General features: G+C 39.5%; 1 protein-coding gene across 1 annotated transcript in view; it reads left to right on the top strand.

Moving 5' to 3' along the window:
• Positions 1 to 15,683, top strand: part of tafa3a (TAFA chemokine like family member 3a) — a gene marked incomplete at both ends in the record, with an annotated part of 35,786 nt that extends 20,103 nt beyond the window's left edge. Inside the window, 3 exons of the mRNA XM_083892662.1 lie at positions 7,778 to 7,927; positions 8,680 to 8,846; positions 15,672 to 15,683. Coding sequence (XP_083748788.1) covers positions 7,778 to 7,927; positions 8,680 to 8,846; positions 15,672 to 15,683 — 329 coding nt within the window. The remainder of the gene's footprint in view (positions 1 to 7,777; positions 7,928 to 8,679; positions 8,847 to 15,671) is intronic.
• Positions 15,684 to 15,912: the final 229 nt, after the last annotated feature.

The raw sequence follows: 15,912 nt of genomic DNA, 5'->3' as shown, positions 1-15,912 counted from the left end.
TCAGTCATGCTGCTGACATTTGAAATGGTGGGTTGTTGAATGTTAACATCAATCGTTTGGTTGCTGTGAAACCAGTGGTTTTGTTCCAAACCTGTGTGGTTGTTCCTGTGATAAGGACAGTGTTCTTTAGCAGAGGAATGCATGTGCACATCTGTCCCATGTGTTTTAGTCTCCAGTGGGAAAATTAAAAGGACTTTCTGAGTTTGGACCTGACATTAAGTGAGTGAGGGAATAAAGCACACTCTATTTTTATATTTTATGAAAATGTGGCTCATGTATGAGTGAATTTCAAACAGATCACCTTCAAATATAACAAATAACTGACCCGACTGACCTTGGACGTTAAGTCAGTCAAAGTACTTTTTTAGAAGCAAATATCAAACTAAAACTAACTAAGAAAAAATCAAAAAAATCATATATACATATATTTTTTCTATCAATGTAACCTGCATAGCTTAATGTATGTAATGCAGATGGATATAAAAGAGAGAGAAAGACGGGGAAAGAAAGAAAGATATGTGGCCATGGTAACCATTGAAGAAATTTTTTTTTATTATAAATAAACTCATGGAAAGTGGTTTCCTATTTTCCTATCTGCATTTATTCATCAAATTCTTCATGACACACATTCAGCTAAGTCAAAAGGGAGTGCAGTGGGCAGTGTGACAAGTATAATAAGCAAATTGAAAGGAGAGTGCAACTGTCAGCTCTTCCTTCTTTGTGCCGGAGGATGCACACATTGCACACTAGTATTTATAAATGTCCTCTACCCTCATAAAAGTAATGATGGGTTTATGTTTTCTGCTTTTAGAAGCTCCACACCATTCACCACCACTGAATGCACAGTGCACTGTGTAATTCAATGCTTGATACACAGTAGTTTTTATAAGTGGAATAACTGATGGCCTGTCATAACCACAGCCTTCTGCCATAGAGTTACAGATAAATAACACTATTTTAATTGAGCTTATTCTTTGACACTTGCACGAGTCATACAGTCATTCCAACACTTAAACACACTTGGGGATATAATCATAAGTGTATGTTCTACTTTGTTCACTTATGCAGTAAATAATAAAATGTAATTTAAATTACACAGGTTAGATTACAGGTCTGTGATAATAATAACTCGTAATAATAACAGTTATTTCCAAAGACTCTTTCTGGACCCACATGTGTTTTGGGTCCCCAAACAAATGTGCAGAATTAAATTGCTGATTAGAGAAACCCAACATGAACACAATGAGTAAAAACCTGGCAACAGGGGAGAAAAAAACTCTGGAAGAACTCTTTAGGGTGGTGCAGGGGTTTGGGGTCAATCCCAGCTGACATAGGGCGAAAGGTGGCTCACACCCTGGACAGGTTTCCAGTCCATCGCAGGGCAAACGCATAGAGACAAACAACAATTCACTCTCACATTCACACCTACAGTCAATTTAGAGTCTCCAATTAACCTCTGTATGTTTACGGACCTGTGGGATGAAACTGGAGTACCTGGGGAGAAAAGCCCCTTTACACATGGGGAGAAGATTCCTCTGCTCGTCACTCTACATTGACCTACATTTGCTGTGTAACGCGGTTGCACTTGTTTGTTAACAAGTAAAAGCAGATACAGATGGGGTGGCTGTGGCTCAGTAGGCAACAGCTATATACATGCCAATGTGTCCCTGGGCTTAAACCCAAATTGCTCCTGGCAGCTTTGTGTGTGTGTGTGAGAGCACTGAGTATAGATCAGCTGGATGAATATGTGTGTGTGGGTGTGAATGGATGAATATAAAGCACTTTGAGTGATCATCAAGACTATAAAAGCCCCACATAAAAACAACAAACTGTGTATCACTCCTATTAAATTAGTTGAAATTACAGTATTACTGATAATACTGGATATTGTTTGAATATAACTTACAGCAGTTGGCGGGTCTCTCTCGCAGAAAATGTGCTGAGCTGCCGTTGAGCATAGATAGGGCTGCACAGTTAATTGCGAAATAATTTAAAACGCAATATGACTATATGTGCAATATCCACGTCGGAAGATTATTTAATGAAAATAATTGTGTGGAAAAACAACATTAGTATGAAATTCTGCAGTGCTGCAGGAATTCACTGGAAAAACCAAAACCTTGCTCTCTCCAGATGATGTAACAGCAAAAAAAAGTAAACGCATCATGATTTCTACTTATGAGTCATACTGCATCAATAATTGCAATATGAGTTTGAGCATATTATGTTTAGTTACACATACGGATTAAGTTATTTTTGCTTCTCTGAATAAATATTTACAACTTAATAATTAATTTGGGAAATCATTTTCCCAACTAAGACACCTCTTCTTACAGGGTCACCACAGCGGATCATCTGCGTCCATATTGTCCTCTCCCTTGTGTCCTCTTCTGTTACACCAACTGTCCTCATGTCCTCCCTCACAACATCCATCCACCAGACCATCTTAACTCTTTTACTTTATTTCCCAAACCATTCAACCTGAGCTGTGCCAACATTAGAAAAAAAAAATCACAGCATCTTCAGCGCTGCCATTTTCAGCTCCGCCTCCTGTTTTTTAGACAGTGCCAACTGTCGCCAACCCATACATCATAGCCTCTCACTACCGTATTGTAGACCTTCCCTTTCACAAAGACACTAAAAAGGTCAATTATATGATAATCACTCTTAAATGACATACAGTTAAATTACATACAGGGTGGGGATAGATGTGAATGTGTAATGTAAATCTATTCATATTTACTATGACCTTTTCTATACATGCAGCAGTATGAATAGGTTATGTTCATGTCATAATGGGACACCCCAAAGCAAATATAATATAATATACAGTAGTTGATGCTAAAATAAAAGCTTACTGCTAAATACTAAATAACATTATATATGACTTAATATAAGCTTGGAGACAACCCGTGTTATTTGATACAAGTGCTTTACTGCCTTTACTGTTATAATGCTAAAAAGGAAGTGATGAACTGAGTATTCTGTCTGGGCAAATAAAAACTAAGAACAAGACATTTTCTCTCTTTTTTTCCCCACTCTTCAGCTCCGTAAAGGTTTAGGTGACATATTGACGTTTATCAGTAAGGGATCAATGAATATGATTGTGGCGCTGAGTGCTTTGCTTCAGAATGGTATTGATTGGCTGAAGGATTGGGCCTGATGCCAATTCTAGTTAGCAGCCCGTGTCCTTTCACCTCTCTTTGTCTCTCATCTCTACCTTCTGCTGACACGGGGCGCCCGGTGATTCTAACTGATCACATTCCTCAGAGCTAAAATAGAAAAGTATTGATTACAGATTTGATGGAGCCCGTGCACACAGCTTTGTGTCTCTCCGTACGTGTGTTTTACACTTTTACGACCCTGACGCTCAGTAAGCTGACACGGTACGGAGAGCTGGTTTATATTATGCTGCTGGTTTGTGTCATGAACATGTTGACAGCAGGGTTTCACTGGTGGTTAAACAAACCATTTTACAACCACATAATCAGAGTCTTAATGGTCGTCACCTGCAATGACAATACGTCCTTGTGCAACGCATTGACCTCCTACCTGCTCAGAGCTGCAGTGCTGACATGCATTTGCTTGTTAATGTTTGACTGAGAGGATGCTGGAAGAAACAAATCATCGTGGTATTCATGCCTTTTCATTGATTGTTCAATCTATATACTTATTAGTACATTAGTCAACCTACAGCTGCGGTGTGAAACATTTAGTGATTTTTGTTTTTCTTGTTATTTGGGGTGTAAGTCACTGTTTGGTATGGGTTAGATACAACACAGAAAGAAACAACAATTAAATGATTTATCTTCATTTAACTTGAACTGTGGTTACACAGTACACTGAAGTTACAATATGTACCACCTGGTGTTGTCATAAAATATACAGCTGCACATTATATTAACATGTTATAGGCATCTACAACTTCATTATGACTACATTTCCACTATAAGTGTCATATGATGTTACATTCATAATTAAAAACAACACACATTTAGAAGTTGCAATGAAAGTATGACCACCCTGCATCAGTGTGGGTCCGAATGACTGCCTCTTATTTTTGATACACACTCCTTTGCTACACCCCTAGTTATAATTATGCCAATGTTTGATCTTTGTTAACGTGACGTAACATTGTTTTTATTCTGTTTTCTTCATCTGAAAAAGGACTGTGTCAAGCAATACTATCAGACCTGAGTGAGGGGTTTTTTGTGTGCACACTGGCATCGCAGAGGTGGGCGGGGGCACAAAGTGTTTTTGAGCTGTAGGATTCACTTCTGAAAGTTTTCATGGGTGCTTCTTTGCATTTGCAGTTGTACTCCACCCTGTTTGCAATGTTGTCATTGCTTATGTCCTTCTTGACATAAAACGTCCTGTGTGCAGCTTGGGAATGTAACTCGGAAACTGAAAATCATTAGACAATGGTTTGAATGATTTGTGATACACATGAACTTCTGTGCACTTTTATTACACTTTTAAGTTTATTTCTAAAACAAACTCAGTTGACCAAACCAACGTGCTGTCCAAACAGTACAAATACAAATTAGTGCTTAAACATTTGGATTGCCATTTATTATTTCTACAAACAATCAAATCATGTTCATGTCTGATTCTGAAGATATCGCCTAATTGAGGTGACAAACTGTGCATTGTGTTTTCTGTGACTGATTGAGGTGATAAAAATCACTTTGAGCTTCTACAGTCGACTGTATTAATTATCAGTGACACGACTTTGCCGTGACGCAGGACAAAGAGAGAGAAAAGCATTGTGGCTAATATTCGTGAGATTAAATTGCACTGGATTACATGCAAACAATGTCTCTTTTATGTATGTCATCTGAATACTGTGTGGATGTGGCTAAAAGGTTTTCACAATAAACGACTTTGTAATGGCAGTGTCAGACTCGGACACCGTTCATTTAAATGCTAAATAGAACAGGAAGATGAGAGGAAGGATTATTGCTGAGTGTAATTGTTGCAAAGACAAATGTCATAAATGGTCAAGGAAAATAGATTGATTTGGTCCACGTGACCCTGATGTGGAGGACAAAGTGTTAGACAATGAGTGAGTGTGATTTTGTTGGAAATGTTCATAAAATTGTCTCACTCTGAGGAGAAACAGTTCATGGTTGTTTCTTCTTATAAAGAATGTTACCAGCTGAGGCTGGCCGCCGAGCCCTGGTCTCTGACCTCTCATCCTGAACACACTGCGTGGTGATTCTGGGTCCAGCCTCAGAGTCAGCGACCTTCGCCAGCAGCTCCACTTTTAATCAGCAGTTCTTTCCACACAGGCTGTCTGGGCTGGCCAATTCCTGCACCTTAATGAGTCGAGAGTCCCAGCTCGAAGCTCAGGATGTAGCTCTCTTTCCACCTTTTTTCACATCACAGCAAAGAACGCATGCATTATGGCAAAAACAGTATCCAATGATGCACATCACTGTGCGAGATGGGGAGACACATTTAGGAGGTCTGTCTCATGACACTTTTTTGTTATAACTGTCCATTTATTTCCTGTAAAAGAAAAAAACAATACATAATGTATGATATTATAATAGCCTGCTGTAATTACTGGGCTATTTCTTGGCACTGACTGCAAACACACACCATTTGTTTTCCCTTATAATCAGGTGATGATTTAAAATGATTGTCTTTGCTCGTCTCACCTCTTGTGATTACCTATTGTCCACATGCATCTATCCCTTAAACAAAGTGTGAATATGCTATCAAAGCTATTCCAACTTTTGAAATTAACTTTGACTGAGGGGGCGTGCTGGTGGCTTAAAGATAATCACATCAAGGGCACGGAGCCTGACCTGTTTTTGCATCAGTAGGTTTCTTCCCTGTGAAAAGCACTCGATAGGCAATTGTTGTCTTGCCTTTTTGTGGGAATGTGAATAGCACCTTATTGATTGGAAGCAAAATGTTTTTAATGTTGTAGATGAGATTTCTGGATTGCTAGCTAATGGGAAGATAGAAGCTCATTGCAATCTATTTTCAAGTCAAGTTCCAAATTGAAAATCTTTGCGGGCATAATTAAGGCTTATCTGTAAGGAATGTCAAAAGTTTTTCACTGCCTTTTTTATTTTCTTTTTAACATTTTTTTCCAATCCAATTCTTATTGTGATGAGTAAATACACACACATGCCCAGAATGATGATGAGAGAAAGTAGAAAGTAATGGATATAAGATGGAGAGCTGCATCAATGTCCAATGATCCAACTCAATGCTTGTGGTTGTTGATGTTGTGTAAACAGTAATGTTTTCTCATGCAGTACTTGGGTAATTGGTTATTTTTTTAATGTTATTTTGTAGCGGTGTCCCAACAGAGTTGTGCTCTGTTCAACCCGTCATCATGGCTAGGGTGCAGGGTCAGTGTATTAAGCATGTTGCTCAAGGATACATGGACAGGTGGGGCAGCACTGGGGCTGCACTGGGGGTCAAAGGCAGGGTCTTCCACCTGGGGGATGACCTGGATTTCAACCAGGCATTTCATCTCGATGTTAGAAACCAGACTGTGTTGAAAGATTGCTCTTGTAGAGCTTTCCTTATTACAGAGGAGACACGGAGGCACACTGCTGGGGAAACCTTGTTCGACCTTCTGCTGCGCTACATTTATACCAAGTTAAAGTTTTACCACTTGCTCTCAATACACAAAACAGGAGTCTTGAATCCCTTGAAGAAGAGCACTCTCTCGGCAGCTAGTTCAGTTCTATGCATTATGAACGCCTTTATGTCCAGTCTGCAAGGAAGGCAAAAAAAACAATACATTAACAAACCAAATATTACTTTAACAGGGCTATAACACTCTCCGTCCCCAGTGTACGAACAGAATGTGCAAAAAGGCATTCCACTATTGTGCTCCTTCAGACTGGAACAGTCTACAGAACACCATCAAACTCCAAAATGTGGTTTCCCTAGATCATTTTAAATTAATTCTGGTGGATATAGAATCTGAGAGAGAGAGCGATTCCCAGAATACTACATAGTGACTTGAGGCCCTTAAATATTATGCAAAATCAACTTTTTAATCATTTTAATCACCCTATGAGCAGCCAAAGTGTGAAAAAAGATGACTCAGTCATGTTTTTGTAGTCCACCTCAGTCTAAGTAAAGGTGATAAAATACAGGATTTTGACTTCCGCACTCATTGCTACGTCACAGTGATACATTTCTGGAATTGTTGTTTTGTGGAGCTCTGCTTTGTCCTTAAAAAATGCAAGAGTGTGTAGGCGAGGGCAATAGTATCCGGAAGAGCGGAAATCCACAACGTGTTCTATTCTTGGCTGCACAGTGCAGCACAGAGTTCTACACAAACTTCCAGCCTCAGAGGATTTATGTGTCCAGTGGATACATGTTATATATGACAGCAATGTGCTGGCTAGAATCGACAAATGATGGCTTTTAGAAATTGGTAACTGCTGTTAGCTGCCGGAGCCTCAGTGACACTGACGTAGTTTCCGGTGTCTCATTTGCATTTAATGAGACAGGCACTCAAAACCGAGCGTTCTGAACAGGGCTGTTTTGGCAGGGTGATTGAACTGCTGTGGTGCTTCATCCTTATGGTATTTGCATGTCACAGACATGTTCATGAGGATATGAGGGAACTAGGTTAACTTGTAGAAATAGGGTATACTAGTCTCCTTTAAATCTCAGCATAAAACAAACAAAGCAAAACACTGTTAATTGTTGCTTTCATGTTTTGTGAGGAAATAGTCTGACTGTCCTGTTGCATGCCATCGTGTGCTTTCTAACTGTTGTGTTTGTTTTGTTCTTGCAGTTCATGTGAAAGCGGGAACCTGCGAGGTAATTGCTGCGCACCGATGCTGCAACAAGAACAAGATTGAAGAGCGATCTCAGACTGTCAAATGCTCCTGCTTCCCAGGACAGGTGGCGGGAACAACAAGAGCGGCTCCGTCTTGTGTAGACGGTATGACAAACTTGTCTTTCCAGTTTTACTCATAAAATGAAACTGACTACTGATTAATGTAGACACAGGGTACACTGGGAAACCAGTTGCACACTGTGCCTCTGGTGTTTATTTCAGTGATAAACCAGGTATGAGAGGCTCCTTAAGTCTTAAGATTTTCACAGTGCTCATGTTGTTTGTCCGTAAGGCTTTAAAATCAAACTGCCCACTACCTCATTCATTCTTTGTCTACTTTTGAGGCTGCAGACCTTGTGTTCAGCAGAGCAGACAGAAAGCCAGGTCATTTAATATCATGTCAAAAGTGGCCTCAGTTGCTGGCGAATTGATCCTTATCTCCTCCTTTCACTGTAATGGTTCTGACAGGGGCTTCCTCAATTTTGACAGTTCTCTTTTCACTTCAGAGATGAAGCTGTTTCTCCCCCGTAGGCCTCCCCGGAGCGCCTCAAGACCTTGATGCACAACCTCTGCTGCACGCTTTATTACCCCTCCTTCATACAAACATCTACCCTCCTCACACTGAACACACCTGCTCACAAACACTCACTAGCTTGACATTGACCTGTGCCCAGTAATTCATACCTGAAAACACACCAGGTGGATCTGACGGGTCTCTACTGTCAGCCAGGGATCAAAGGACAGTCTCTGCAATCGCTGTGAACGAAAAAACCTAAAGACATGTTATTGTTGCTCCAGCCAAGCTATAACCACAATACTCTTTCATTACAATTTTCCTTTGTATGTTTTCCTCACAGCATCCATAGTTGCACAGAAGTGGTGGTGCCAGATGCATCCCTGTATGGACGGGGAAGAGTGTAAAGTGCTGCCAGATCTCAAAGGATGGAGCTGCAGTACAGGAAACAAAGTCAAGACAACCAAGGTGGGTTTAACTCATGGGAAAATATTTGTTATTTGGCCAATGGTAGGTATAATTAAATCATTATGCTTATAAAAATTTTGAAGTTCAAGAAGAAAGAGAAGAAAGAAAGAGCTGCAAATTGATCAGCCGTGGACTGTATTACCATGTATTTACCATTTAAACAAAACAATCCTAGAGCAATGAAAGGGTTACAGTCTCTTTAGTAACAGCTCACAATGGATCATATTTAATTTTACTTTAGTAATGTTTAAACCTAGTAGAGCAACTAGACAATTATTAAAGAATCCATGAGCTAATAATATCCCATCTTAAGGAATATTTTTAATGAATTTTTGAAAATGAGGAAAGTCTGTGCACTTAGGCAGTGACTTAACTTTTTATTCAAAAAAAGACCCCAAAAGTATCTTGGAATGTCTTGAAATTGTACACAGTCATAGTCAAGCATGCCCTGAACAAGAATCCGTTGAGTATATTTGCATATCTCTTGAAGAATATTTTTAATGAACTTTTGAAAATCAGGAAAGCGATCCATGCATTTGGACATTCCAAGTATGTTGGAATGTCTTGAGTCATCTCAGTCATAGTCAACGACGCCCTGAACAAGAATCCATTGAAAATATTTGCATATCTCTTAAAGCGAATAGGCTTAAACCAAAATCACCAAAGTCATCCACGCTGGCAAGTAAAGCTGAAAAGTTTTTCAGATGATGCACAAATGTGTTTAAACCTGCATTGTTAATACTTGAGTCCTTATTTTGTTTTTGAAACACATTTTTATTCGTTGGAATTCACTCCGTATCCTGATAGCCACTAACTATTTTCAACCTATTTTCATGGCCTTTTTTGTCACTTACTGTACATGCCCTCCAAACACATGAACAAACATTGCCTGACAACAGACAGCTTTATAAATACAGATCACCTGAATCACTTGAACTGTGCAGGTTGGATAGTGTCCGATGGGCCAGCCAATTACTTTGTTTCTTCCTCATGAATTATGTATTTTGAGGTTTCCAGACACCAGGCTAGGTGTTTGTTTGATTGGTTTTTTCAGACAACCTTGTTTATTGAAGGCCAACTCATACTTTTACACAGTTCAATTAATCAGACAATGGATTTAACCCTTATGGCCTGTTGGAGACATTCCTCTTATCTTGGAATCTTGTTTTATTAGACTATGAGTGTAAAGTGATATGCTTGTTCTCTGGCAAGAGCTTTTTCCAAATGTACTATCAAACTGTATAAAAGTCCAGGTATGTCAGAGTTGGTCTGTTGGATTAATACGGGAAGAAAGACCGAAATAGATAAAAAATAAATATTAAAACAAAAATGTCACCATAACACTCACATTTTTCACACAGTGACTTAGCTGTGAGATTAAATGTGGTTCCACAGAGCAGATGACAACTTTGCAAATGGAAAATTAATTATCACGTCTGTACCACACCGTGTGCTTGCACACCAGTGACTGTCATTGGTACAAACAGGGAAACTCAGCCTCCATGAACGGGATAACAATTCACTTTGACTGAGCACAATATCCAGGTCACATTTAGCTCACATCATTTTCATTGTTTTGGCATTGAGGAAAGAGTAATTTAATATCAAACAACTATCAGATCCCTCCAGGAAACAGGTGGGATGTTTCCAGTTAGGCAACAAGGTATCAGTCCTTTCACACTTCAGAGAACAAATTGTCGGGACACATGCTTTCAGTTTCTGGGTGTAGTGATCCTGAAGTAGCTTTTAGGTGCATGGGTGGTGCACACATGACGTGTTTCCATTGTGGTACAGTTTGGTTTGGTAGACTATGGAATGGTAAAGCCCTGGGCCAGGCTTGCGCTTTGACTGAGAACAGTACCTTTACTTGGTAGGCGGATTTGAGCTGATTTTTTTCTGCCCAACTTTTGCTTGTTTGTCTCAACAAGCTTTGTATGAGAATAGACTGCAACACTGGTCAGGGAGTGACACTTTTGGAACGGTTGGGGCTGGATATTTTGGTACTAATCCGAATGGAAACGCAAAAAAAAATACCGAACCGAATTGTTCCACGCGGCTAAAGTGGATCCTTAGCCATCCATCACAGCACAGTGTTTGACTCACCAAACATCAGTAGTTGAACTGCCTCTTTCATTACTCGTGGCTCCAGGAGGCCTAAAATTTTTTATTTTAGCATGGTTAATAATTCATGGCCTCCCACACAGTTATTGGAACACAAAAACAGAGGCATAAATAAGAAGGGGTCCAGGTGAGCCTCCACTCACTTCATGCTTGTGGCCTGCAAGGACAGCAAAGACTGTGTGTTCCAGTAGGCACAGACAGCTAACATCATTCTTAGGGACGAGCGGTGGGCTCCACTGATCTCAGGTGCTGGTCTCAAGTGTTGGTGTAGTGGCTGTTTGTGTACAATCTTTTGCTGGAAGAAAAGACCCAGTCCACATGGTTAAATGTTTTTGTGACATGTATATATATAAACTCTTTTTTAAATAATATACCAGTGCTTTGTATTTACACAACATTTTAACTTAGCCGTTTCATATCACCGCTCAGTATTCAATGTGCGTTGCTAACTGAATGATATGTGTGGTCTAAAATGTAAAAACCTTTTTAAGTACATGTTTGTTCATAATTCTATTACACTGTTGTAGTGAAAATTAGAATTTTTTGTATGTTTGTGGATGGTAATAGACACAAATATGTATATTTTGGTGTTTTCTGAAGTTTCGGGCACTCCTGAGAGACGAATCATGATTCACCAACCACAATGATGTGGAATGATGTGTGTGTACATTGCTGTACCAGTCGCTTGGCTAACAGTGTTGTTACTGTACCGTTATATAGCTATAGCCAATACAATACAATATGCAATATATAGTAAGACATCACCTCAGCAAAGCATCGTAATGATATTATACGTACAATTGTTTAAGGTGCAAACTCCTCGCTGAAACACACGAAACCCTTTCTTTTTCAATGTCCACCAGTGGCATTTTTGATAAGAAATGATGGTGTCGTTTCACCTTGCGATGAAATCACATCAACGAATCGGATGCCTGAACACCCTGCAGGCTCCTTTCCTGGACAACTCCAGTTGTTCCGTCTTTCTCTGCATGTCCAGGAGCAGCTGCTCAGCAGCTCCTACTTTTCACTTCCTATCAGTCAGAGGGTATAGAAGGCAAAAGAACCGTCAAGGTTTTCCACCGGACAGGTTTATGACATTATAGAGGAGGTGTTGAAGGCAGTGATGAATAGCTCTCTGTTGGAGATTTGTCTATAAGATGTCAAGAGTAATTTACCTCACCGCATAATGTCTTAAATATAGTTTCCTAGGTCTAAAACAACCCGTAACCCCATCATGCTTACGAGCAGCTTTACGTTTAGTCTTGCACAAATGTAGTCATTCATTGTCTGCTAATCCCATCTGACATAGGGTGAAAGACGGGGTCACACCCTGGACAGGTCGTCAGTCCATCACAGGGCAAACGAATAGAGACAAACAACCATTCGCTGTCACATTCACACCTACGGAAAAGTGTCTCATTAACCTCTGCATGTTTTTGGACTGTGGGAGGAAACCAGAGAACCTGGAGAAATCCCCCCCCCCCCCCCACACACACACACACATGGAGAACATACACATGCAGAAAGGGTCACAAACTCGTGTCTTTTTGCTGTAAGGCAACAGTGCTCACCACGACACTGCTGTTTTTTCCTCTGCACTGGATCATCACTAGCACACACTGTTGTTAATATAATCTTTGTGGATCCAAACCCAATAGAGTCTTCTCAAAACTATTACCCTTTGTAGAGACAAATGACAGGAGCTAATTGTGTTTACCAGTCTTACTACAATCACTGGTATGTCCACTCAAAATATACACTGATTGTTTTCTGATTTCTATTGACCGCAGCATAATTTTACTTTTAACTTTATATTTATGGAAAAAAAAAGACATTTGTCATGTCCAAATAATGAATGCTTCGAATCAATATATGACACGGAGTTGGGCAAAATCAACCGTCTTTTGGGGACGGTTTGTGTGCCGTTGTGTAGTATATTGTCAATCAAAACATTTGTGAGTAAAACATTTAAAGCCTGAGCGGAGAATGCAGACATTTAGTCAATGAAAAGCCTGAAAAGAGAAGCTAAATCATTTTGTTCATCATTTGTTTTTTTGTTTTCATTGCCCATTAAGACATTGCTTGAAGGCTGACATTGACCATGTCGTGGTTATTTTGAAGCAGGATTTATTTATGATTTAGGATAATCGTACTCATACTTTCTGTACTTCACTGAATCAACACATGTGAAATCAAAATAGACTATAGTGAATAGTTTGTATGAACTGTAATAGATGTTGTAACTGTAGATTCTCTGTTACATATTACAGATTTATCTTGATAACACCATAGTATAGGATACAATCGCACGTATGTGCGTGCACTCACTGCTTCAGTGTGTCCTCCTCATCAAAGACTGGCTCTTGGTTTGTCAGTGGAGCTTTGAACCAACAGCTGACCAGTCAATTGTGCTCTTTCATCCTGAAGCAGCTTAAGTATCAAACCTCGAAGAGATGCTTTGTGTTCTGCTGATTCCCCTTATGTGTGTTTGCTCACCTTCACACTGCGTCCCACAACAACTGGCCATGGTAATTGCTTTGATAAGGTTTTACTGCGCTTCACACTTTCTGTTTGCCATACATGAAACAGACAGTGACATGGGCACTGTTTGTGTGTTGTTTGTCCATCCATCCATCTATTCACCCATTCATCTCAAAACTAGGAAATGATTTTGTTCACAGCAACATGGTATCAGGCACTCATGTAAAAAAAAATAAAAAAATAAAAAATACTAGCGGTGCAAAGACAAAGCAGAGGAATATAATATACGTTCTCCACGGTTGTACGAAATACGACGGATACAGGGAACACAGCTACACAGAGGAAATGAAATAAAAACTCAGAATGTGCATGAATAATTCAATCAAGGCCATAAATATATATACACAGTGAATATGAGCAGGTTGTGCGATGTTTTGAAGGTGCGTAGAGGAAGTCCACAGTGGTCTCTGTCAGACAGAAGCAGATGTGTCATAAAGTCTGATTGCACACTATTTCATGTATTGGTCGTTATGAAAGCAATGCTGTATCCATCCATCCATCCCTGAGTAGCACCTTTATTCTTTGACCACAGCTTTTGCCACCCAAACATTCAAAGTCAAACATTGAAATGATGTGATAAAATGTTGACATCCAAAACCTCATCCTCATTAGGACTTCATATATAATATTATTATCAATGTCAGAACACCAGAAAGGATGATTTTTACACATGTTAACCAACAGGTGGTAATCTCTGCAGTCCAGCAGCAGGGAAACAAAAAACATTTTAAATTCAAATCTATATAGGGTTAAAAATAGCAGCTCTTCAAAATGCACGGTGTCTTCACCTCGAACACCTCTAACTTGTGACAGAAAATCTCACACATACAAACACACACTTCCTCACAATACTGCTGTGGATGATAATGCTCACACTGGATACATGCACGGTAAACCCTTCCTCTGTCTGTTCGACTTTTAAAGGGGAAAAGGGCAAACTCGTTTTTTTTTTCGTTTTTTTTTAGCTATTTTTAAAAGTGAAAGTTACACCAACTGCAACTTTAAATCCTTCAAATTAATATTCATGCAAATGTTCATACTGAGCATACTTATTCCAGCAGTGTGCCGTCGTGAATAATCTTCTCACTTTTACTGCAGACTTCACATATGTTCGAAACCTAAATGTGACAGCTGGGAATATCTGTCGTACCTCTGACACGGATACTCGACGTGCAGCACAAGGACAAAGTCAACTCACTCGTGTTTCGCTGCTTTTGTTTACAATGTGTACGTTTTTAGTTTCGTTAGTATTACTCACGCTAGTGTTCACTACTTTTCACGGCTGTCTTGAACAAACTAAGCAGGTAACACATGCTTAAGCGTGCAATTACGACCCATTGCTAGGTGACCTCTAGTGGCTGTAGTCAGTATGGCAGGAGAAAATGAGGCGATAAACCGAAGTAGTTTCAAAGAAAGTGTATGTTTGGAGGAATTTAGCAGAGATGAGAGTAAGTCACACATGCAGGGGTTATTAAGCTTCACGTCTCAAGCGAGTCTGAAGTAATTCTTGCAAGAATCAAGTAAGTCAAGTCGAGTCCCTGCTTTGAATCAGACCAAGCACAAGTCAAGTCGTCTGAAGATTGAAGAAGATGATTCCCCACAGAACTGCTTGAATTTTATTTGTCACAGAAGCACAATTACATTTGAAATATTAGACTTAAAACGTCACATCATACAACCGACTATTTTTTTCCGTGTTTCAAAATCAAATTTTTCTCAAATTGGAGAAAACAAAAAGTAATAATTTTACTCAAGTCAAGTTGAATTTTCAACCAGCCTTAGTCAAGTCTCAGTTCCACAAATGTGTGACTCAAATCTGACTCCAGTCCCCCACCTCTAGAATAAAGGACCAACAAGAATGCAGGACTTTCAATACAAAATACAAGTTTCCAAAGTGCATCGATAGACAAAACAAAAACAGACTTCTCAAGGACACGGATGGGAGAACTACAGAGGCAACTTTCCAAAATACAGAAGATAGAATGTCAAAATGAATAAAAGCCAAAAATGGAATTAAAAACAAGAAAACAACATCAAGCAAAAGCAAGTATGAGGGAATAAAAGATGAATGGATAAAAGCAATAAATCTCAAGATAAAAAGATGAATGGACGACTATGTTAAAGGTTGTCAACGTCAAGAGAGTATTTACTCAGACTCAAACTTTGATCTTTTCTTAAACCTTTTCTCTTCTGCTTTCTTTCTAGGTCACGCGATAGTCTCTCTTTTTCCCAGGATAACCCAGTTTGGAACAAGGCATGACATCTTTGACTGACACCATGGGACAATTGGATATCATGTCTTTTGAGAATTTGGTGGAAACCAGGGACCAACAAAGACATTGATCATGGACATTCCTCTGAACTAATGGAAGAGGGAGCATCACATAAGACGACATATCCTAAATGATTCCTGACTGTAGATGCAGCATCAACAGTAGCAGCCTCT

This window comes from Microchirus variegatus, assembly GCF_963457635.1.
Source record: "Microchirus variegatus genome assembly, chromosome: 7".
Lineage (NCBI taxonomy): Eukaryota > Metazoa > Chordata > Actinopteri > Pleuronectiformes > Soleidae > Microchirus > Microchirus variegatus.
The sequence above is the reverse complement of the archived record's forward strand: the minus strand, read 5'-3'. Positions and strand labels throughout refer to the sequence as shown.